This window comes from Protopterus annectens, chromosome 1.part0, assembly GCF_019279795.1.
Source record: "Protopterus annectens isolate FY-2018-M chromosome 1.part0, PAN1.0, whole genome shotgun sequence".
Taxonomy (NCBI): domain Eukaryota; kingdom Metazoa; phylum Chordata; order Ceratodontiformes; family Protopteridae; genus Protopterus; species Protopterus annectens.
Window position 1 is genome coordinate 167949028 of NC_056725.1, and position 25000 is coordinate 167974027.

The 25000-nt window shown below is 43.9% G+C and overlaps 1 protein-coding gene across 2 annotated transcripts in view; it reads right to left on the bottom strand.

Annotated features, from left to right (window-relative positions):
* The window catches only part of LOC122788278 (alpha-actinin-4), a 1502973-nt gene that overhangs the window by 912931 nt on the left and 565042 nt on the right, over positions 1 to 25000 (bottom strand). The window contains exon 8 of one of the 2 annotated variants that reach the window (XM_044055436.1): positions 11893 to 11978. In XM_044055436.1, coding sequence (XP_043911371.1) covers positions 11893 to 11978 — 86 coding nt within the window. Of the gene's footprint in view, positions 1 to 11892; positions 11979 to 12558; positions 12645 to 25000 lie in introns of both variants that reach the window. The other variant, XM_044055378.1, reaches the window with a different exon arrangement.

Genomic DNA, 25000 nt, shown 5'->3' on the forward strand with positions numbered 1-25000 from the left:
GCATCAGAATCCTCATAGGGAGGTAAAGATAATTCCTTATCAGTAGAGGAATCAGAAGAAATAGAAACCTGATCTGAAAATTCATAATCAGTGTCTTGCCTAGGCCTCTTATCTGGAGGGGGATCGGAACCCCTGATCAAGGAAATTAGGTCTTCAGCCATTTTGATCTGTTTTTTTTTAGGCATAGAGGCCTGTGCACATGGCTCAGGCGTCTTTTTAGTTTTAGAAGTTGCTTTTGTGTCTGGTTTTGCAGCTGTAGTCGATTTGATGTAACAATGTTGATGTGTGAATACACCCTCAGAAGCCAGTGCCTGCTCAGCGGCTCCAGACCCAGAGGGAGATACATCCGTGTCTCCAATACTTTGAGCATCTCGTGGCATGCCGGACTCCACATGGGTGTCTGTTAGGGGCCTGCGACTCGAAAGTAGCAGGTATCGGGGGCTGCGAAAGCGCCTCACTGAGTACCGGCTAACCGGCGACTGGCTTAGAAGCTTCATCGTCTGTTTTGTCCTCGACTCTGTCCTTTTCTTTGTGCTTTTTATGTACTCTTAGTCCGATTGCTATCAGACGACATTTCTGGGTAGTTAAATCTCTTACCAAAATACTTTCAGGCAAAAATATACAGACGCTTAATAGTGCGTTGGTTAAATCTAGCACAAAACCGACAGCCAGGCACATTGTCATCAGGGCCTAGGCAAGGAATACAGTATAAATGGAAATCCTTATGACGTATTTGCTTCCCACAAGTAATACAATTAACTTTGTCTGACATCGGTATGTAGCAAGAAAAAAGTTTCCCCAACAGGGTACTTGGCTTTTGTGAAGACTTCGGTTCTGAAACTCAAACTCAAATATTTCAGTAGTCTGCCGTCCGGCACTTGCTAAATGCTTCTGCTTTGGGCACCACGCGGGAAGAAAGACTAAAGAAAATGGCATTGGCTGCATGTTTTATACCCCTGATGACCTGACATCATGGAAGAGGAGACAGCAACCGACGGAGGACCCAAGACTTTGAAATTCAGGCCGACTGAGGGCAACCTGCCAGCAGATTACCCCAAATGTAATGAATGCAACAGTTAAAACAAAGAACATTGGCAAAGTTGGCACCAAGAAGAAACTCTGATCCGAAGTCACAATCGGGGTAGTAGTCAAAATCGGATCAGAGGTCGGAGCCTGTAAAGGCGAGGTCAGTGCCAAAGTGTCCTGAACCAGACTGGTCGGAGCTGAAGTAATCGGCGGTTCAGTAATCAGTGCAGAGCCCGGCACACACAATTCAGACTTCCCAGAAACTGCACTAGGTGCCGAAATTGGTGGCACTGAGATGCTCTGAGGAAGACCTACCAGTCTTAGATCAATGATTTTTGCCCCTACCACCAGCCAGGTGAAGGGTCCGAGTGAGGGCGCTTCTCCTTGCCTGGAGGGGTTGAGACCTCTGCAGAAATGGCCTCAGAGAAAGGAGAGGAATGCAATCCTTTCAAAATCAACTTGTGCCGTTCATTCAATGTCCGTTGACTAAAACTCGCACAAATATCACATGAGGGAGTCGCAGAAAGGTGCGAGATGCCCAAACAAACGCTTTAAAATGCAAGTCACTTATGTAATTTGCCACTGCACAACGTGCAATATTTAAAACCTGAAGTACCCACTCAGACATACTAACACTCGCTCAGAGAAAGGAAGGAGAAAAAAGGCCAGACTACCAGCAATGGTATGAAGAGTTACCACGAGGGTGGTAAAAGGTAAAGGAAAGGCAAGAAAATCCCAACAATGTTAAGAAAGGTAACACCTGTGGGTAGAGCTAGACTATAAGAAGACACTAGAAGAGAAATTATGAAAGAAATACAAGTGAATTCAAAACTACTTAGCTGGAGAGCTCGGTGAAAACACTACTATATGGCTGTGCAGCAAACGAGATCCGAGGTAGGGGATGAAGTGCATTGTGGGTAGTAGCGTGGCTCGAGAGTTTGGTGAACGCTAGCTTGGCATTTGGCCGACTCGGTTCAGAGGGTTTGGAATCGTACCCATCAGTGAGGAATGGAAGATTAACAACTTTAGATAAGAAGTTATGTACTCACCATAACGTTCCATATTTGTAGTCTATCTCGCCCTTCACTCTTACACATGGGTTCAGAGCTGATCCTCTGCTCCGGCTCTGCTGATTACAAAGCTCAGTCTTAGTTCTGCTCTGACTTGGCAGATTATAAAGCTCAAAGTCTCTTAGTTGGGTCGTGGCAAGTTAGGTATCCCATAGCGCACTAGTAAGAATCCCCAGATCCTGTTTGCTTGCTGACTATACAAGTGATAGAAAGGTTATCCACAAGGAACAATGAAAGGTCCCCCCCACCCTACCAAAATCAATACTATCCTGTCTCCAGATGCCCCAAGGATACATGGATGGGGGGGTAGGTGGGTGGGTTCGTAAGAATGAAAGGCGAGATGGACTACAAACATGGAACGTTATGGTGAGTACATAACTTCTTTATGTTCTGTAGTCCTATCTCACCTACATTCTTACATATGGGACAGAATCCCTAGCAACATTTTCTCAGGTGACTCACGGGAATATACTCCTAAGAACCATGGAAGCAAAGGAGGCTCTACCCCTTGAGGTCAAATCCTATTTGTAATGAGTAATAAAGGTATGAGGGGGTAGCCCAAGTTGCTGCTGCACAAATACTGTCAATTGGAACGTTGGCTGGAAAGGCAGCAGATGTGGATAGGGATCTTGTGGAATGAGCCTTAATTTTAAATGGAAGGTTCTTTCCATTGGAAGAGTAGATAAAAGATACAGTTGGAAATCCAATTAGTTACTTTAGAGACTGGCAAACCTACCCTGGTTTCAGAAAAGGATATGAACAATTGGTCTGATATTCTAAATTCCTTAGTTCTATGTAGATAGAACCGTAACTGTGTGAACATCAAGTTGAGGAAATTTATATTCTGCACCGTTTAAATGATTAGGAAAAAATACAGGCAGTTCGATAGTTTTTTTCAAATTAGACAGAGCAAACTATGGGGATGAAGGAAGGGTTTGTACGAAGGGAAACTCTCTCTATGAAAAATCAAGTAAGGAGGTTTGAAAGACCGTGCTTGCAACTCTGACACCCTTCTAGTGGATGTAATAGCTACTAGAAAATTGGTCTTCCAAGACAAACTTCAGTTCACACAAATGCACAGGCTCAAAAGGCGGGGAAGTAAGTTTGGACAGAATGAAATTTAGATCCCAAGGGGATACAGGTTCCTGAAAGGGAGGTCTCAGTAAGGTAGTGCCTTCAAGGAAAGTTTTACACAATCTGTGAGCCATCAAATAGGCTCATGTTGTCCCATATGAAAATTGGATAGTGCTGCCAGTTGAACTTTAATTGCATCAGCAGCTGATCCCTTATAGAAACGTTTGGTTAGGAATTTTAACACCAAGGGGATGGACACTAAGGATCCACATTTTTCTTTTGCCCAGATAGAAAATCTTCTCCATTTGCTAGCGTATAAATTCCTCATGGAAGGTTTGTGGGAAGACATGAGGATATCGGTCACTGCAGGTGAAAAACCGTGAAGCCTGACTAGGAATATAAGTGGAGCAGCCACGCTGTCAAGTTGAGGGTGTGGAGGCAGGGTGAAGGGAACCTGACATGCGTGTCAAAAGGTCTGAAACTGGGTCCAGAGTCCATGGATAGACTAGGAAATGAAGCCCGAGAAAGGGGAACCAAATCTGATGAGGCCAGTAAGGAGTGATCAGAATCACCGTGCTTCCCAGGGACTTTGCTTTCTGGAACACTTTAGATATGAGCGGAAAGGGGGGAAATGCATAAAAAAGTCCCGGAGGCCAATTGTGAACAAGTGTGTCCCTCGGTGACTCCCCCATAAGGGAGAAGTAGCTGCTGCATTTGGCGTTGAATGGACTGGCAAACAGATCACAGCAAGGCTGTCCCCATTTGTGGAAAATCTGTTCCGCTACTTTTTGATTCAGAGACCACTCGTGCCGCATCAAGATTGCCCAGCTGAGCTTATAGGCTATCACACTGGTTGCCCCTGGGATATGCGTTGCTACTAGAAAAAGCTGGGAAGATATTTTCCACTGCCAAACACGAAGAGCCGCTCAACAAAGGGGGCAAGATGTAGTTCCTCCTTGCTTGTTCAGATACCATACCACTGACATTGTCCGATTGGATTGCTATCATCCCTAGAAAGTTGTGAAGTGCTTGCAACACTAGTAGCACTGCTCTCATCACTAGGACACTGACATGCAAGTAAGCCTTGTGACCTTGCCACGTGCCTTGGACAGTCATAGGTAGGTAACTAGGCTATCGGCTCAAGGGCCTATGTAAGCCTAGCCAACAAGATTCCCTGGCTTATGCCACCCAAGCAAGTTATTTTCCTGTGCCACTGTCGAGCAGACACACAAGTGATCCCCGGGGTGATTTCCCATCCACTCAAGATTGGAGTGTTAATGAACTTTGCTCGACATAGATGGGTAGCCTGTTCCAGAGTATGGGAAGTCCCTGGGACAGGAATCTATTCCTCCAGCATGTCTTGTTTACTGTAGTGACAAGGTTTAGGTCCCTACAGCGTGTAGCTCGGAATGATTGGGATTTCTTTAGGTGTAGCATGTCCAACGGCTCTGGGTCCTGCCTAGATAATGCCCCCCCCCACCCTATCTTGGAGGCATCTGTGGTCACAGTAGCAATGGGTTGTCGAGGAAGGAAGGGTGTTCTTGTCAGTTTGGCTGAATCCACCAATGAAGGTCCTTTTTGCAAGATTCCGTTATGAGAATATGAGAGACAGCTGTTGACCACTGGGAAAAAAGCCATTGAAAAATTGGCATATGAAATTTGGCTAGTGGAACTAGAGTTTATGGTAGAAGCCATGGTCCCAAAATGTTTCAACACCATCTTGGCCTTGACTGTTTGTTGAGGAAGTAAGCTGTATATCTGTTGTCTTAAGTTTTAAATTTTGTCTGCAGGAAGACTAGCCATCATGGCAACTTTCTGCACCTATAAAAGTCACAAATTGAGAGGGTGACAAGGCAGACTTTTCCCAATTTATCATAATTCCTAGCTGGGTACAGAGCTGGATGGTTGAATCCCTGGCTTGTAGGAGTAGGTGCCTGGTGGTGGCAGTCAGGAGCCAATCGTCCAGGTACGGAAAGACTTGGAATCCATGACGTCTCAAGTGGGCTGTCACTACCACCATGCATTTGAACACCCTGCGGGCTGTGGTGATACCAAAGGGCAGAGCACGAAATTGGTAAGGACTGGCTCCAAGCCAGAAGCATAGATCACTCCTCGATGCTCTGTCCATTTTGATGTGGTAGTACGCATCTTGGAGGTCTATGGAGCACATCCAATTGTCTTTCCCTAATAGAGGGAGTATAGACTGCAGGATTAACATTCGGAACTTGGACTTTACTGATTTGTTTAGTTTGCTGAGGCCCAAAATGGGTTTCCAGTCCCCTGTTCGTTTTGGCACTGAAATCCTATCTGGTCTGCGGGGATGGTTTGGATGACTCTCTCTGAAAGCAACTTTTGAACTTCTATTGTTTCTTGATCCCTGTGATTGGGTGGAACATCTAGGATCTTCTTGGAGGTGTGGGGTGGAAGAAAAAAGGGTATGGAGTATCCTCTGGTGATTCTTTGCAGCCACTTGTCTTGGGTGATGGTGAGCCAGGCTTCTGGATACAAAGATAAGCGACCACCGACTTACTCCAGAGAAGTGCAGCCGGGCCCCACATCAGGAGCGCTGACAGGGACGGTCACAAAAGGAATCGTGGCCACCCTTGTTTTGCAGACCCCCCATGCCTCTAGGGCATCTGCCTTTAGCTCTCCCTCCCCTGCCTCTGAAGGAGGAATCGCCCTGTGCATCCGGGAAAAATCTCGGATTTCTTGAACCACATTTGTCTGCCTCTGACCCTCGGGGTATGGTCTAGAAGGGACAGTAAAACGTACTCCCACGGCAGTGTTTTCCCTTCCTGTTCGCACCTGGTGAGTATCTTTTACCTTTGGTCCGAGAAAGAGGAACCGAAGGGGGTGTTGGTAAAAGTAGATTTGAAGGGCTCTGCAAAATTGCATAAGCGCATCCAGGAGAGTCTCCCAAAGGAAACCTCCTGAACCCCGCTGCCCTACTCACTCCATCTGCTGCATAGGAGATCAGCCTCATGGAGGAGTTAACTGAGTTTAAGGTGGACAACTGAGCAGTAACTTTCTCAGGGACTCCTTCAGTTGATGTACCTTGGAGAGCATCTCCTAGCTCCTTCAGATCTCTTTGAAGCCTAGTGAAATGTGTGAGGTAATTCGGCAATCTGTGAGTAAAAGCCGCTGAAGAGAATATATACTTCCCGCATCTATCCATCGTTTGAGACTCCTTGTTCAGCAGATAGACAGATGTGGTCTCAGCTAGTTCCTTCTTTGTGGCTGCCGCCACCACCATGGCATCTACAGGCACACCTTTGGTCAAGAACTCTTTTTGGGGGCAGACAGAAATTTGTTGGGTCTTCTGGGAACTGGTTCCAAGGCATCAGGAGTTTCCCACACCCTTAGACTAACTAGGTCCAGGAGCTCATCAAAAGGTGGGAACACCCAAGAGGCTGAAGGTTGAGAGCTGAAAACCTTCAGGTACACTGACTCATCAGAAGGGGTAACAGTGGGCTAGCTGCCTCTCTGCTTTAGAATCTCTAAGATATCTACAAAGTAAAGAGGATGACCTGGGGGACCCTTATGACTCCTCGAGGTCAGTGTCCGAGGTAGAGTCATCCAGGGAGTCTACATGCTTCCTGTTGCATGTTCTCTTCTGAGGGGGCTCCTCAGAAGGGTATTCTAGGGAGGTCTCGGAAGACTGGGGGCCACACAAAGGGGGGCTCCTGAAGCTGCGGGTCTCTGCTGTCAAGAGAGAGAAGATGCTGAGACAGAGGTTGGTGCTTGAGGGGGGAAGAGTATCGGTACGCTTGTGCGGAGCTGACTATGGAGATGGCACGCTTCTCATCTCTAATGCAGATCTCTCCGGCTCAGAGAACAGCCCCAGTTCTGAGGAAACTGAGGTAGTCCTCTGCTCCAAAGCAATAGGCTCAGACACGGATGTAGGGTCAGAGCTCAACCTAGCCAATGCACAGAGAGGTAGGCTCGGCACAAAGGAGGTTTGGGTCCAAGCATCTCTATCGAGGCCAACTGGTAAGCTTCGGCTCCTAGACACAAAGGATGGCACAGAAGGTGTCGGAGCAGAGCTCTGCTCCAAGACAGCCACAAGGAGTGCTGGAACAGAGGGTTCCACAACAGGTGGCACTGAAAACTCTGGCTTCGAAGGACCAACACGGCTCAGAGGAGGAACAGCAACAGGGAGAATGGTCTTGGATGGCTACAGAACCAACTGGGTCGAAGCCAGCAACATTTCTGGTAAAGCAGACTTCAAAAGTTTAAGCATTACTCTACATACTCTTCCGAAAGGCTTTTGGAGGATCTGGATGACAGGGTAGGGGACCTAGATCTCTAATATGGGAGATCATAAAGTTGGGGAGACTGGCTTTCGCTCTCTAGACTGGCTCCGATGCAATTTTTCAGTAGTTGGCTCCAAAAGACTTGGGGCCGACACTGTAGTATCAACATCGATGAGTGGCCCAGAGGACAGTGGAGCTGAAAAGGTAGAAGGCTTATCCAATTTTAATGTTTTCTGAGGCGGTCCAGACAAAACAGTTGGTGCAGGAGAATGTCTCTGCTGACTTGACCTTCTTTCTTTGAGGAGGGAGACTTGGAGGATGAACTGGCCAAGTCCTCCTCGAAAGAAGGCTTAAGGAGACCTTTCAGTATTAATTTGTTCTTCCTTTCTTGGAGAACTCTGGAGCTGAAGTAGTGACAGAAAGAACAAGTTTCCTACAGATGAATGGCTTTGTGGCAGTAAACACAATTACTATGCCCATCAGTAACTGACATTTTTTGGGGAACTTCAGGCACTTTTTAAAACCCGAAGGCTTATGATCTTTGGACTCAGACATGCGTAGTACAAACAGAATTTCTATAAAGACAGGAGAGAGAACAAGGTCCTCTAACTTAAACGGGCCTCGGCCTGTAAGAAAACTACACAGAGGACTAGGTCCTCTAACTTAAATGGACCAGCTGCTGGGAAACAGGAAAAAAGCTAAGTCAGAAAAATACCACAAATTGTAACTTTAAACAGCAGGCAAAAAACTAGCCAATAATAGTAAATGACACTATACACAATATACTATTCTATTGAAAATGGGAAAAAACAAGGTCCCAACACAAACACAGACCTATGCTAAACAGGAAAACTAAGTCAAACTAGCACAGAGAAAGGATACCACTGAACAAAAACGGGCCTAGGACAGCCAACAAGTTTCTCAGCAATAACTACAGAAACAAAATGGCAAAAACACTATTATCTACCTATGAAAAACTATTACTAAAACTATGTAAACCAAGCTATCTTATAAGCAGAAATATCAATAAGCGCTATGATAATAATGAAAAATATGCAACTTGGCCACAGCCAAGAAGTACTTCTGAACTCAGACACGGCAAATGAGATCTGGGGATTCTTACTAGTACACTATGGGATACCTACCTTGCCACGAGCCAACTAAGAGACTTTGTTCACAGGTTCATAGGTTGGTACTAGGCTATCGGCCCTAAGGCCTATGCAAGCCTAGCCATAACAATTCCCTGGATATTTCTTCCCACAATATTTACTTCTCTGGGCCCCTGCCCAGCAGGGCAACTGACATGAGTAATCGGCTGAGTCGGAGCAGAGGATCAACTCCGAACCCATATACAAGAATGAAGGCGAGATGGGACTACAGAACATCAGACGTTTGAGAAGCCAGTGCCAAATTAACTTCTAGGTACTATTAACCCAATCACCAACCAAGAATATTCCTCAAGGTCAGACCTAGTGCAGCCAATATCCGGGACCCTTCCTCCAGTGACTGTATGAGTGGGAGAAGTCCCTTAGTATGAGATAACATGGCACAAAGGAAAGCAGAAAGAACGCCAAGGTGAAGTTGCAGAAGGCAGATCACAAAGCTCTGAACTGGAGGGCCCAACTTCTGGGTATGTAAAACAAAATGCCTAGTGAAAGTGCAAACTGAAGACAGCTAAGGCTTTTGAAATGAGGCGTGAAAAGCAACTATAGAACCTACTGGAATGTTTGACCAGAAAGTTGTTTAAAGGGCTGGGTAACTGCATTAACATTTGCTATCACTCTGCAATCTACCTGGAATGTCAGTCCAGCGTATACCTTTTCTCTTGGAAAAAGACACTAAGGCCAGAACAGACAGGGTTGTACCTGATGCTGGAGTCTTCAGGGCTTTGCAAAACTGCTGGGGCCACTAAGGCTTCTTGCTGTCATGCCACTCAAACCTACCAAGGCCAGCTTAAGTTTATCCATCTTTCTGTGATGCTTAAAATTTATGCAAATTAATGGGGAAATGATCACGTCTTGTGGAAGGGTTAAGGTGCTCATGTGCCTAAACAAGACCTTTGTCATCAAGAAACATGCACAGACTACAGGCTCTGCTAAAAAAAAAGCTTTCTTAAAGTGCAGACTATTCAAGACGAAATCAGTGGGATCTTACTAAAGCAGAAAAAGCACTGAAAGTGATTTTCCTTATGGGGAAATATGATCTACAAACATACCTGATTTTTTTTTTGGGGGGGGGGGGATATCAGCTTCAGAAGGATCCCAAATGTGAAAGTACATACAGCACAAGATTAAGAAAAAACATCCACACTGTGCACTTACAATGCTCTGGAAGTCACTTGGACAAAACACAAATGGAGAACGAACCAATCTTTCTGTGCAACACAAAAAAGCTGAAAATAAGCAGGTTCTAGCTCTTTTTGGACAAACACCAGGCTGGCATACTTTACTTAAGAAAAGGAGACCACCACCACTCAAGATCAAAAGCACTAGCAATCAGGCTGGATGACTGTCCCAAGGCCAACTCCCAAGTTTAATAGAGAAGCAGTGATCCTCAAGAACATCTGACATGTCTGGCACAGCTCACTGCCAATCAATGCTACCTCAAACCTAGTCCCCACTAGATTTCAAAAATTTTCATTTTCCTTGGAAGAGGTTCCATAATTTTCTACAACTGAAGCCAAACTGACAGGTGGACAGTTTTTGGGGAAATTTTTTAAAATCGCTCTTGTGGAGTACAAGTACCTCACTTCTAAGGGTAATTAACAGCTCTCCAATCAGTTTCACTAATTCTACCATGCACTTGCGACTTTACTCCGTGCATCCTTTCTGGTGTGCTCGGTAAACCTACTGGTATTGGACGGCGCAGTGGTGCAGCAGTAGAATTGTCCCCTCACAGCAAGAGGTTCTCCAGTTCGATTCTCAGCTGGGGTGCGGAGTCTGCATGTACTCCCTGCGTTCGTGTGGGTTTCCTCCCACTTAAAGACATGCATCTGGAGCGTTTCTCCCTGTGCTTCCGCTGAAAATTGGCTCTGTTCCAACTGACCTTCCTGGTAAACAAATGTTAAATAAATAAAAATAAATACTGCTATCAACCTCATTACTGAGGATCTTGCTGGTCAGATATGAAACTTCCCTTCCTCTAAGCCTAGTCATTTCATTGGCAATTCTCTACGTCTGTCCCATGCTCCCTTACACAGTTTTATCTCCCTTCTTCACTGAACTGAATTCTTCATTAGACTGGCTTTAGACCTTTACTTCTCACTGCCTGCCCTCTTCCTACTTTAATTTCTACAAGCTGTCTGCATACTTCCACTTCTCCATATATTTTTGGAATGCAACATTATTTTAACTTTATCCATCCCCAAATGCATTTCAGCTGACCAGCTGCTTCCCCTCCTGTAACTCCTGGGGGGACCAGAAAATCATTGATACCACCTGATATTGCTCCTGGCTGCAGTATGCTGTGGCCGGGGAATGGCCGGGGAAATGTTGGAGCAAAAGTTAAGCCGAAAGCATTGCATACACTGAACATATACTACAGTATTTTACTAAGCCAACCCTATCTCCAGTGCACTGATGTTCTGCAAGAGGCTGGGTGAGCAGAGATGTAGTTAAAGTACAAGCCTGCCCCAGGCTCCATAGAAGCCACATCTCTTCCACAACTGCACAGCCCAGGCTGACAATCTCAGAGTTCTGGCATCCACCAGAGTTTAAGAGGTCTGCTATTGCGCTGCACTCCCTTCTTTCCCTGCCACCTAAATCAAGCAGAGTCACAAACTCTGCTTGCCTGGGCAGTAATCAAGGCTTCACCTCTCTATGCCACTGCAAATAGCTATGTTTTCCTAAATTTTTTAGCCACATCCATAGTATTGTTTTTTAACCCATAAATCTATGTAAAGGTTGAACATGTGCCTCCCTCATACAAGGTAGGTAAGGAGGTTGAATACAGTAAAAAAACTGCAAATCACCTTCATTGTTTCACTTGAAAGATTTGCTTCTGCTATCAAGTTACATTGCACAGCAACACTGTTCATACTTTTTGACCCACTCGCCAAGACATCTGCTCTAAATATTCCATCATAAAAACACAGCCCATACTCACTGGTACTTTCTTCAGCATTTACTTCGACAGCTTGGCATTTGGCCTAAAGTTGAACACTAAGAACTAACATGCATTACTGCAGCAGAAGTTTGCTACAAGTTAGAGAGATCAAGTCAGAGCTAAAAAAAACATCTAGGATTTCTGCTTTATGCAAATACATGCACACTGTGGCTCACGAGCCTTGTGTGAAGATTCTAGAAACTGAGTAATATGAAAAGCTTCAATATTAACAAGCTAATATCACTTGTATACATAACACCTGCTGAAACCTTATTGATACATTAGTTAGCATGTTTGAAAAGCAGTATTAATTTAGATGAAAAAAGCAATAGCAGCAAAGACCACCAGCTCCTAAAGCTGCTCACCTTTTGCGCACCTGAAAAGGCATGGTAGAAACAGGAAACGTATGTCATGATGGCCTTCTCATCTGGCCTTAGAGTGCCTACAATATCTGTGCAGTAAAAGAAGGCAGAGAGGAGTAAGATCAGACCTTATCAAAGCAGAAATTTCACATCCAGTGCCATGCAGAAGGGAACTTAACCTGCTGTGCCCAGAATGGAGATCAGGAAAACCACACATTTTTTCATGGTTCTTAAGCCAACTTAACTTTTCCAAATAGCCACTTTTCTTGAATTTAACATTCAGAAATGCAAGTATTGAAAATATGGTCATATGAAAAAACACTTCAATTTCCCAGGTCAGCACTACAGTTATGTACAATAATTAACACATCTCAAGAGTTAAGAGTGCCTCTACTCATCCTCAAACTGTGCTCTTTATAAAATTACAATTAAAAGACATCAGGACTGCACTTAACTGATTTTATGTAGGTAAGTACTCAGGTCATCTTATTTAGAAAGACTAGGACTCGAGGGGAAATGAGTACTATACACAAATGATTCAAGCAACCATGAAAAAATGGGGTTCGTTTCCCCACTGGAAAACAATCTGCGTTACTAATCAAAGGAGGGAAAGTATGCGTTAGTGTGTGGCAGGCAAATGTCAACTGCAAGGTGCTGCTCCCGGAGTACCTTCTGTGCTCCTGAAAAGGCGTGGTAGAAGCTAGACACGTAAGTCATGATGGCCTTCTCATCAGGACGGGCTGTGTTCACAATGTCTGTAAGCAAATTATAAGGTTAACACCACAAATATTTGAGCTCAACACCCATATTAACATTTCAGTCAACTCAAGCCTTTGCAACATCAGTAATTTTCCATAAGAATACTTAACCTTTTTATGGAAATATGGTGGTGGATTTTCTTCAGAAGGGAATCAATCATACACAATTTTCTTCAGAACTGTCTCATTGTTCAAAACAATTTAGATACTAAAACTATAAAGTGTAAAATCTTACCATAACGATAGACGTTCTCTTCTCTGTTGCAGTATTCATTAAATGAGAGCTCCCCGCAGTAGCCGACACGGCAGCCAGTATACAGAAGACTCACTATTGTACGGTGCATGTTTCATTGCACGCAGGCTGCGATCGGACATCTGCCATAAGTGACATACGTGTGCACCACCTTCAGAACGGACTGCCCCAAGGGAAGTAGGCTAAGAATCATCCAAGAAGCAAGGCCAGGGGGAAGGAGGGAGGAATAGGAATACTACAACATTGAAGAGGACATCTACTGTTATAAGATTTGAACAACCACAGGTGGCAAGACAAATCCAAGGAACAAAATATAATCTACAGAGACCAGTTTTAATTCATAAAAACTAGTGCAAGAGCTTTCGTCTTGCTTTTGTGAGCAAGACTTCAGACGAACAGAACTAACGCATAATGCAGCCATTTAAAGTTTCACATACTGATCAATTAGCTTCTACAAGCAAAAGTTAAGATATTTAAAAACATTTTAATATAAATATAAATGCTAAATGAATAAGCAACATGAAAAAAACTGAAGAATCAACATGCACGCTGAGAATAACCAGATGTTAAAATTATAAAAAACTGTTTAAAAACTATGCTAAATAATTACTAGAAGTGCAAAATGAGCATTTAAAAGAAGAAATTCATTCATAAGAAATACCCACTAGTAAAATCAACTATTACTCAGCCTGTCAGTTAACTAATATAATACAAAAAATACAAAGTATAAAAAAGTAATTCTAGTAAGGTCCAGTGATGTAAACAAATGTACAGAAGAAATGATCAATTACCTCTGCAGACTTAAGTTTTAAAACTGAAAAAAGGAACAAATTTAGTCCTGGAGCATTGTAGCCATTCAATTTTATTTGCCAAAATAATTCGCACAGTTCTAGCTTAAGGGTGAGGGGGTCCCCTCCCTGGGGTCTTGCTCAATTTGATCAAATCACCCTAAACTTGAAACTGTGCTGGGGTGTTTGGTGCACATGCTTAGTCAGTGCATTCTCCAATTTTAACTTCCTGATACTGCAAATATGTTCCCGATGTAGAAACAAGGGCAGAGGTTGCAGGTTGCTAAATATACCACTCCCTTGGTGGCACAATTAAATATTTTATGTAATATTTTCTCCCTCTAATGGAGAAGGCATTTCCCACCTCCATAAATCTACACTGGGAGCAGCTCTCGCATTTATACATGCCTGGAGTTCTCGCAACTGGGATCATACCCCACTGCAACAAACAAGGTTCTCACATTTTTTATCTGAAGTCCTGCTAGCGAGGACGAAAAGCGCTTTACTTTTACTGTTGGTTTGCAGTTTGTGTGTACTTTTCAGTACCGTGCGAGTGTTTGCTCCTGGATTAAGCACCGTTGGTTTGCTTACTACTCTCATTGCTTTCTTCACCAAACTTAAGGTTCTGCCCTCTTCTATAGACAATTCTACGTCTGGATTCAAGAACAGAAGTCAGATCTGTATCTGAAGCAGAGTCCAATCTTTATACAAAATTTGTCGTATTAACTTAGCATCGATACTGAATGATGTCATAAAAGTCGCCTTGAGTGGGTTTGCTTTACATGACTGGCTCCGCTCAACTAAAGATGGCACAGTTGAGGGCAACATGAAAGTATTGGACTAAATACTCCATTGTTTCTCAATATTTGAGAAGGGAAGCAAGTATTCAAAGCGAAGAAACACAGAAAATCCACTTACTCCAATTCCTTTCATTACACCAGTAGTCACCCTTAAAAGAAATCTGTTAAGGGCCAGTTGGTGAGGGCGGCCCGCATGGTTTCCAATTACTATGAATTTTTTGTGGAATGTCAAACCTTGAGGGGAATGTTTCTGAAACAGGGGTACCCTAGCCAACTTTTAGAGGAGGGGATATTTGAGGTCCAACACAAGAAAAACAATGGAGTATTTAGTCCAATACTTTCAACTAGGCATGTAGCTCTCAACACTGACATCTTTAGTTGAGTGGAGCCAGTCATATAAAGCAAACCCACCCAAGGTGACTTATCACATCATTCAGTATCAATACTAAGTTAATACGACAAATTTTGTATACAAATTGGACTCTACTTAGTTCAGATACAGATCTGACTTTTGTCTATAGAAGAGGGCAGAACCTTTAAAGTTTGTTGTAGAGGGGTAAGATCCCAGTTGAAAGAGCTTCAGGCATGTATAAATGCGAGAGCTGCTCCCAGCGTAGATTTATGGAGGTGGGTAATGCCTTCTCCATTAGGGGGAGAAAATATTACATAAATAAAAGATTTAATTGCGCCACCAAGGGAGTGGTGTATTTAGCAACCTGCAACTTCTGCCCTTGTTTCTACATTGGTAAAACTGATCGTAGATTCAAAGACAGGGCCTACGAACATATTTGCAGTATCAGGAAGTTAAAATAAAACTGAATGCCTACAATGCTCCAGGACTAAATGATTTATGTTCCTTGTCTTGTGTTTTAAAACAAAAGATTCTGCAGAGGTAATTGATAATTTCTTCTGTACATTTGTTTACATCACTGGACCTTACTAGAATTACTTTTTTATACTCTTAACTGACAGGCTGGGTAATGGTTGATTTTACTAGTGGGTATTTTTAGATGAATTGCTTCTTTTAAATTAATTGCTCATTTTGCACTTCAATTATTTAGCACAGTTTTTAAACAAAGTTTTTTATAATTTTAAAATCCGGTCATCCTCAGCGTGCATGTTCATTCTTGGTCAGATTTATTCATGCTTATTCATTTAGCATTTGTACTTATATTGAAAGGTTTTTAAATATCTAACTTTTGCTTTTAGAAGCTAATTGGTGTTCAGCATGCGACACTAAATAGCAGCAATTTGCATTATTTCTGTTTGTCTGATGAAGTCTTGCTCACAGAAGCAAGACGAAAGCACTTAAACTACTTGTTTTTATGAATTAAAACTTCTCTGTGGATTATATTTTGTTCCTTGGATTTGTCTTGCCACATGTGGTTGTTTTTTCAGCATTTTTTGCAGTTTTTTTTTTAGAAGTTTACGATTTTACACAACTATCCTTATGTTTGGGACCTGCTCAGGTAATTACCACATAATTCTATGAAGATGTGATGTTCACTGCCTGAAGGGTTACCTGGAACCCCCACCCCACCCCCATTTGTTCACATACCAGAGGACTGTCATGGTCTGTGAACATCTTTAGAGGACCTGGTTGGAAGAGGGGATGAAAGGTCTGCATGGGAAGCAGCAGCACCCTCATCTCCCTAACACTGTGTTCCTTCAGTTGAGGGGGAGAACAGACCCCTTGTGCTTTCATGTGCACAAGGCTGCTCCCCAACCTACATCTCGGGCATCTGTGAGGATCTCAACATGAAGAAAGATGTTGTAAGGGGAGTACAGGGTTGAATGGCATGATGTATCCACTGCTGAAGTTCTCCTCAGACTGGATGAGAGGACTGGAGAATGCTAGGGGGTGCACGTATTGCATCCAAACTGACTTTAGATACCACTGCCATTTTCTCATGTGGAGTTTGGCAAAGGGGAGCATGGGAATGGTGGATGCCATGAGACCCAAGACCCTGAGGAACTCTAGCTGTATTGTGGTGAACTAGCAGAAGATTTCTTTAGTAAAGGGTGAGGTCCTGTACCTTTTGTGGGGGTAGGGAAACTTCCATAAGATCTGTTTGTATCCTTCACTCCAGAAAAAACTGATCCTGTGAAGGGAAGAGAACTGATTTAAGTTTATGGTGAACTCCACTCTCTGTAGAAGATTGATGGTAAAGGTGATATTTCATTCCAACTCCTCTATGGAGGTAACTAAGAGAAGGTGGTCATCCAGATAAGGAAACGTGTATGCCCTGAAGTTTGCAGTGGTCAATCACAAGAGATAGGCGTTTGGTAGCAGAAGGTCCAAAGGGCAAGATACAGAACTGAAAATGCCATAATACACACAAGTATAACTTCCTGTAGTTTGGATGGAAGGGGATATGCATCTGATATCCAGGGTAACGGTGAAGGCTTGAGGCAGATTAAGTAGGAACAGACTGGAGGGTTAGCATATGTGGAAAGTGGGTACCGTTAGGAAAGATATTGAGATGGGACAGGTTCAGAATACGACTTCCAGGGACCTTCCTTCCTGGGCAACAGCAACAGCCTTCCTTTTTGTTTTTTGGGAACACTATGGATAGTCCCTTAGCTCTTTAATTCCAACAGAACCTCTGGGGAAAAAGGCAATTTGCTGGGAGGTTGAGGGATGCCCTAAATGAGGGTAGGTGATCCCATATAATAAAGTACCTTTTTTGAGCAATGGAGATAACCCAGGAGTCTTGGGTTATTCTTTCCCAGGCAGGGAGAACAGGGAAAGGTACGGGGAAAGTGGGATGTGGAGTGGGGGGTGTGAGATGAACTGTTCACCTCTAAAGGGCTACATTAGTGGCAGAGTTGCCGGAGAGGCCCTAGGATGCACTGGTCTCCGGTCACTCTCTTGCTCTGGGTTGTGGGTGATGTGAATGCCTACGCACAAACAGGTTTTGCAGGATAATTTCTTTGGAACTTGAGTACTGGGGAAACAAAAAGCGTCAATTCTTGCAATTCCCTAACCTTTTCCTGCAATGATTTGAAGTTAGCAGCTGCAGGGCCAAGCAAAATAGTTATCTAAAACGGCATCCATAAGTTTGGCTTTTATGCCCTCAGTTAAGGGTTGGAGTCTTAGTCAAAAGAATCTTAATACTGATTAAGAGTCAAGTGCTCTGGTAGCTTCTGCAGCATCATAGCTGCATTTTATGTAGTGGATTACTACTTAAGATGCAACAAAAGCAAGGAATTAGCCAAGGTTTTATTTCGAGTCAGGTAGGTCCGCAATTACCTGTGAAAGTCGGGACATAAGCTCTTCAACTAATTTGGTCAAATATGTTTGGTAACTTAAGACCCTAAACATTAAAGTGGCAAAAGTGTACACTTTCACCTAGTCTACCCAGGATCCTATCCTTATCTGATGGGAAGAGGGTAGTGAAGGGCAGCTATCTGGATGGCTTGTCAGAAGCCACAGAAAGTACAGTTTTGTACCTACCATAAATGTAGATGTCCGATAGATATGCAACTGCAGTCATAACATATGGGTTGTCCTGCCTCAAGCAGCCCTCGGTCGGCCGAATTCCAAAGTCTGGGTCCGGCGTCAGCTGGTGTCGCCTCCTCTCAGACGTCACCACGGCTGGAGTATAAAGGCATCGGCCAACGCCATCTTCTTCAGTGTTTCTTGCCCCAGATGCCAGGGCCCTCCTAGGAAGGCTAAATTTGGTAAAAGGATAAAAATAATCCCAAACATACACAACAGTAATAAACAGATACACCATAGGAATACCCCCAGCTAATGGGAAAAGGGGTAGGGACCCAAAAAGGATACAGAGGGGCAGGTGGGAGGGAAAATCCGACTGCAGTTGCATATCTATCGGACATCTACATTTATGGTAGGTACAAAACTGTACTATGTCCTTCAAGAATGCAACTGCAGTCATAACATATGGGTTGAATACCATAGCCGAGCTGGGGGTGGATGGAACTAAGAAAAGGATGGTGTAGCTAAAATCCCCTGCAGGACTGCCGAAGCAAAGCCTGCTCGGGACCTGGAATATAAGGGCAGGTTGTAGTGCTTGGTAAATGTATGCACGGAGCTCCATGTAGCAGCCTCTAGAATGTCCTTTGTTGCCACTCCTCTTAGGAAAGCTGTGGAAGTGGCCATAGCTCTGGTGGAATGTGGCCTAATATTGGCTGGCACACCTTTTCCATGGAAAGAATAGCAGAATCTGATGCAATGTCCAATCCATTTTGAAATTGTTTGGAGATTGCTTTTCCTTGCACTCCAGCAGCATAGGCTACAAACAGTTGGTCAGACTTTCTGGTGGCCTTAGTTCTGTCCAAGTAGTAACGTAGTTGTCTGTATGTCCAAAGTATGCAGTAGCTTTTCCCCCCTATTTTGACGATTGGGGAAGAATGCAGGCAGGTGAATAGCTTGATTTAGAGACACCCTGGAAATAACTTAGGGCATGAATGTAGGATTGGTTCTTAGAGAAACTCTGTCTTGATGAAAAATGAGGAAGGGAGGCACTGCCATGAGTGCCTGTATCTCCGAAACTCTTCTTGCAGATGTGACTGCCAATAAGAAGGCAGTCTTCCATGAAAGAAATTGCATTTCTGAACTTGCTGCTGGCTCAAATGGAGGGAGAGTTAATTTTTCCAACACATAATTGAGGTCCCATGCAGGTACTGGCTGTTTTCTGGGAGGTTTGATATTCTTTATTCCTCTTAGAAACTGTCTTAGCAAGGGATGAGAAAACACTGGAGGGGGTCACAGTTGTATTTTGCTGAGATTGCTGAGGCATGAATCTGAGTACGAAAGTCCAGTATGAAGTAGTTCTGCCAAGTATTCTAAAATCTGAGGTATACTTGGTAATGCTGTGTCCTGACCCCTGTTGGCATTCCAGATGCTGAATCTCTTCCATTTGGCTGAATATGTTTTTCTTGTGGAAAGTCTGCGTGCTTCCAGCAAGATTTCTTGAACTGATTTTGATAGAGAGTTAGGTGGAGAAGTCATGTTAGCCTCCAGGCTGTCAGATGTAGTGATTTCAGGTCTTGATGTACAGTCCTGTAATTGTGTTGTGTTAGGAGCAGGGGCCATGGTTTGGTCCAAGTTATGGTCAATAGCAGTGGGTACCAGTGTTGCCTTGGCCAGTCTGGAGCTATCAAAATACCTGTTGGTTATTCTGCTTTGATCTTCAGTATCACCTTGGTCAGCAGAAGCAGAGGAGGGAATGCATAAATTTTTAGACAATTCCAGCTGAAGGAGAGAGCATCCGTCTTCCAGGCTAGAGGATGGCGAGTCCTTGTGCAGAACTTTTCCAGGTGATGATTTAAGTGGGATGCGAAAAGATCTACATCCGGTCTTCCCCATGTCTTCGTCAGTTGAGAAAATGTGAGGATGCAGCATCCATTCGTGTTGATCCATGAAATGTCTGCTCAGGTTGTCCGCCAGTACATTGTCCTTGCCTGGTACAAACTGGGATTGTAAATTATCTTCAGGCTCAGGGATTTTTCCCAGAGAAGCATTGTTAGTCTGCAGAGGGGATAAGAATGAGTGCCTCCCTGCTTATGTACCACATGACAGTGGTGTTGTCGGTCCTTATCAGTAAATGTCCTTGCTGTAGTGATTTTTCAAAAGTCTCGATTACGTGCATCACTGCCAACATTTCCTTTTGGTTTATGTGCAGATGTCTTTCCTTTGGGGTCCATTGCCCCTGAATGCATCTGTCCTCCATGTGCGCCCCCCATCCATGGTCTGAAGCGTCTGTTGTAATCATTTGGCCTGCTTGAGGTCTGTTGAAAGGCATACCTTGGTTTTGCTGACTGGCTTGAGCCCACCATAAAAATTCTTTTTGCAGACTTGGAATAAGTGGGATTATGCCCTCTAGGCTTTGGCTGTGTTGAGACCATAAGTTTTTTAAATAGCATTGCAGCTTTCTCATATGAAGTCTTGCCAAAGGTATCAGAAGGATGCAAGATGCCATGAACCCCAGGGCCTGCAGGATTTTCCTTGCAGTCAGCTGGGAGAGTTTTGCTAGGCTTTTGAAGTACTCTGGTAAATGCTGCTGTTTTTCCTCTGTGAGGTAGGCCATTTGGTTTTCTGTGTCCAGTTTGGCTCCTAAGAAGATAATCTGTTGGGATGGCAGTAGTTTTGACTTCTGAATGTTGACTGTGTATCCCAAGGCCTGCAGTAGATGCATGACATAGTCCAAATTTTCTTTTAAGGTTTGTTTGTTGTCTGCTTGTATGAGGCAGTCGTCCAAGTAGGGGTATATCTGAATCCCCTGCAGTCTGCAGTGTGCCACTACTGATGCCAGGCATTTCGTGAAAACTCTGGGCGCAGTAGATAAGCAAACGGCAATGCTGAGAATTGATAATGCTCTGTCCCTGCAAGAAATATGAGGTATCTTCTGCAGCTTTGTCTGATTGGGACATGCAGGTATGCCTCCTTGAGGTCCAGAGTGACCAGCCAAGACCCCTTGCCCAGCATGGGAAAGAGTTACTGCAACGTCAGCATTTTGAACTTTGGCACTATGAGAAAAGTGTTTAGAGATGACAAGTCCAGTATGGGTTTCCATTTGTTTTCTTTTCTTGGAACAAGGAACAGCCTTGAATAAAATCCCTGGCCTTGCTCCAGAGGAGGAACCCTTTCTATTGCTTTTATACCAAACAGCTTGGAAACTTGAGAGAGTGCCTCTGCCCTTTGATGATGTGGCAGGTTTGGCATGCCTTGTCTTATTGGTAATGTGTGGAAGTGGAATCTGTAACCTTTGTCTATCAAATCCAGAATCCAGTTGTCCTTGGTTAAGATATGCCAGTTTTGTGAGAATAAGGATAATTTTCCGCCCAAGGGTGCTTCTCTTTGGACCTTTGTAGGCGGAAAGAAAATCAAGTCATTGCGATTGTCCTTGTGGTGCAGCTGAACTGTCTGCACCCCTTCGTTGATTTGGAGGTTGCCATTGGCGTCCCCTGTAAGATCCTCGGTATTGCCCTCTACCTCGGGCATGTCTGCTTTTTCCCCTTTGAAACTTGTCTGAGCCGGGGAAGGACCAATTCTTTGAGGGCCAGTTTCTGCTGAATCTGGGTGGCTGAACCTGAAGGAAATCCTTGACCGTCTGTACTGACTGTGCTTTTTCCTCTATGGATTTCAATACATCTTGTGCATTAGCACCAAAAAGCTTCTGTTTTTCCAAAGGTACATCAAGTAACTTTACTTGAACATGGTCAGGCAAAGACTGATCCTTTAACCAAGCATGTCTACGTATCACAGCCCCAGTCATAGCTGCCCTACATGAAGCTTCCAGTGCATCATAATCACACTGTAGAAAATGGTTATTAACCTGCTGAGTGTTATGTATATGATCCTGCAATGCCTATAGCTAAAGGCCTGTGCTGGGGAAGCTTGAGGAAGGTATGAAGCCTTTTCCTGGAGTCAGAGAATTCCTGACCCTGCCATTGAAAATGTTCCCTCATGGAAAGCAGGACTTCACCAAATGAGAAATCCTCTGGAGGGGAGGCAGAGGGAATTGATTCCTCAGCATCAGAGTCCTCGTAGGCCTGGAAGGATTCTTCTTTGGTATCAGAATGTTCAGAATCCCCAGAGGCTTCATCCGAAGAGAGGTCAGCTGAGGCAAGAATAAATGTTCCCCAATGGGGTACTTAGCTTTTAGATGACTTCGGTACTGAAAACACAGGAGCTGACCGACCGGCACTTGTGAACTGCTTCTGCTTCGGGCACCGCGTGGCAAGAAAGACTGAAGATGGTGTCGGCCGATGCCTTTATACTTCAGCCATGGTGACGTCTGAGAGGAGGCGACACCAGCCGACGCCGGACCCAGACTTTGGAATTCGGCCGACCGAGGGCTGCCTGAGGCAGGACAACCCATATGTTATGACTGCAGTTGCATTCTTGAAGGACATCAGAAGGGTTCGCAGAAGGGTATCCTGAAGAGGAACTTGCAGTCCCTCTGGGACCTTATAGAAGCAGTCTGACAGAGGAAGGTGGCTAGGAATCTGGTGCCTGTGAAGCTGAAGCAAAAACATTGAGAAAGACAGTTAGAGGGAATATCAAATGGGCTAGCAGACCCTACCTGTATGGACTCATAACATCTTTTTTGCGCTTCAGATACTTGGACGCTAGCCCTTTTATAATGGTCTCTTTTTAGCTAGAGTTTCTCCAAAGGAAAGGTCTTCCGTAAATTAATCTATTCTACTGGATTCCTATTCTTGGGAAGCATAATCCAGGGGGGAAGGAATCTGTAAAGAGTAGGCCAGAGATTCCTCCCCTGGAAGTTGCCTCTTCCTCTGAAGAATCCTCTTCCCTAATCCTTTTAAGTTAAAACAGAGTAAGAAGGTCACACAGGAAAACCTATCAGTAAAAACTAAAGGAAAACTCCAGCCAAGCTAGAACTACCACTGAGTGACCTCTCAAACCTCCTGTAACAGAGGCACATGGAATACATGCAAATGGCCCTTATGATCAGGAGATTCTGAATGCCCATGACTTTAGCCGTTTTAATAGACAATTTCAGGCCAATAAAGCCAAACACCACTAGCTGTGGATATGCACATTTCTACCTTATGACCTCATCAGCATAGCACAAGCAGTGTCTGACTAAGCACAAGAAACAGGGTTATTTTACCCAGCTGTTCATTACCATTAGGGTGACTGCAAAATATCCCAAACTAAAAGAGTGAGAAGGTCACAGAAAAAAAAAACAGTAAAAATTACATGACAACACCAACCAAGCTAGAACTTCCGAGTAACCTCTTCAAACCTCCTGTATCAGAGCCACATAAATGCATATCCACAGCGAGTGGGGTTTGGCTTTATTGGCCTGAAATTGCCTATTAAAAACGACAAAATGAAAGTCATGGGAATTCAGAATCGCAATACAGCTGAAACACCCGATGTTCATAAGGGTCATTTGCATATATCCCATGTGCCTATGACACAGGAGGTTTGAGAAGTCACTCAATGCTAGTTCTAGCTTGGGTGGAGTTTTCATCTAATCCTTTTAAATGGAGAGACCGTACTGAGAGGGAGCTGTAAAATCTGGAGAAGGCCTAAGGAACACAGGAGCATTAAAAAAGGCCCTGAGTGAATTCGTCTGTAAAGGTTTTTTGTTGTTGGGGACAAATGCTTGGTTTTCCATTTCTTTTTTGCATGCAAACCTATCCTATATGTAGGGTAGGAGGCCCCGATATAGGCCTACATTCTAACAGATCAGATTCCACCTCCTCCCAAACAAGGATCTGAGTAATCCCCTTAGGGCCTTCCATTACCATGAGCCATGGTCCCCCTCTGATGTCTGACAGATGCCTGCTCAGCCTCTGTGGACATGCTTATGCTCGGATCCAAGGTGGCCTGGACATCAAGCTTGGCTTGTGAATCTCAACTCTGAACTGGATTAATCTCCGGGCTCTCCTCCGCCTCGACAGACGTTTGTATCCATACAGAGGCACAGCAGAAGGTTCAGACCTTTGCTTTTTGGCCTTCCACTTGAAAATAGGCCACCCTTCAGGAACAAAGGATCCCTTCATAGGGCATTTTGTTAGCAGCTTTAAGCACCGAATCTCTAGGTAGATAGCTATCCTTGTTTGGAATTTGTCTTTCACACTGGCACTTGCCGCTCCTGGATGACATCAACCCTAACCAAAGACAGCAGCAAAATAGTCAAGAATTGCCCAATGGGGCACTTATATGAAATCTGAAGAATGGCAAACTCGGACTGTACAATGGAATCTGGCATTCCGATCTAGCAGCAGAGAAGTACCGAGTACGGTGCATGCATGTGTCACTTATGGCAGACATCCTATTGCAGCCTACGTGTGATGGATCATGCACCCTAAAGTATCAAGTCTTTTGTACACTGGCAGACTTCAGGTTGCCTACAGTGGGGAACTCTCTCATGTAATGGAAACTGTAGAAAAGAAATACATCCACAGAACTTCAACTCTGAATATATGGTGGGATAAGGCTTACTGGGAGGCACATAGTTCCTGGTTCCATTCCAACAGACATGAAATAACCAACAAGGAACTGGTTAAAACACAAATGCAGTGTTATCCAACACACATACCATAAGAGTAAACCTTAGAGGAAAATTACAAACAAGTGCGTTTTGCTTAATTTAAAATGATCCAAATGAATTTTTACAATAATGGCCCTTCTCTGCAAGGACCACTATAATCTCAACTCTTCATACACGCTAAACAGGTGAAACAAGACTTCCATAAGTTGTACTGCTGATTGCTCTCCCGTTATTTAACTCAGAGTGCCACCCAGAGAAGTATGCTTGTGGCATGGCAAAGACCAAAAATGGTACAGACCGTTGGGAGAAAAAAAAAACACTGCCAGGACATACTTGTGAAGTCATGTTATGACTGTTGTGTAAAGTACTCATAAGATGAGCAGAACTCCAGGGAGAAGTCAATGTAACAAATTATAACACAAAGAATGGAATGAAAGTAGTAATTTTTTTTAAAGTCCACTTGATTTTACTGAAGTAGCCGACTACTCCAGATACAAGTAAATATTCATGTTGT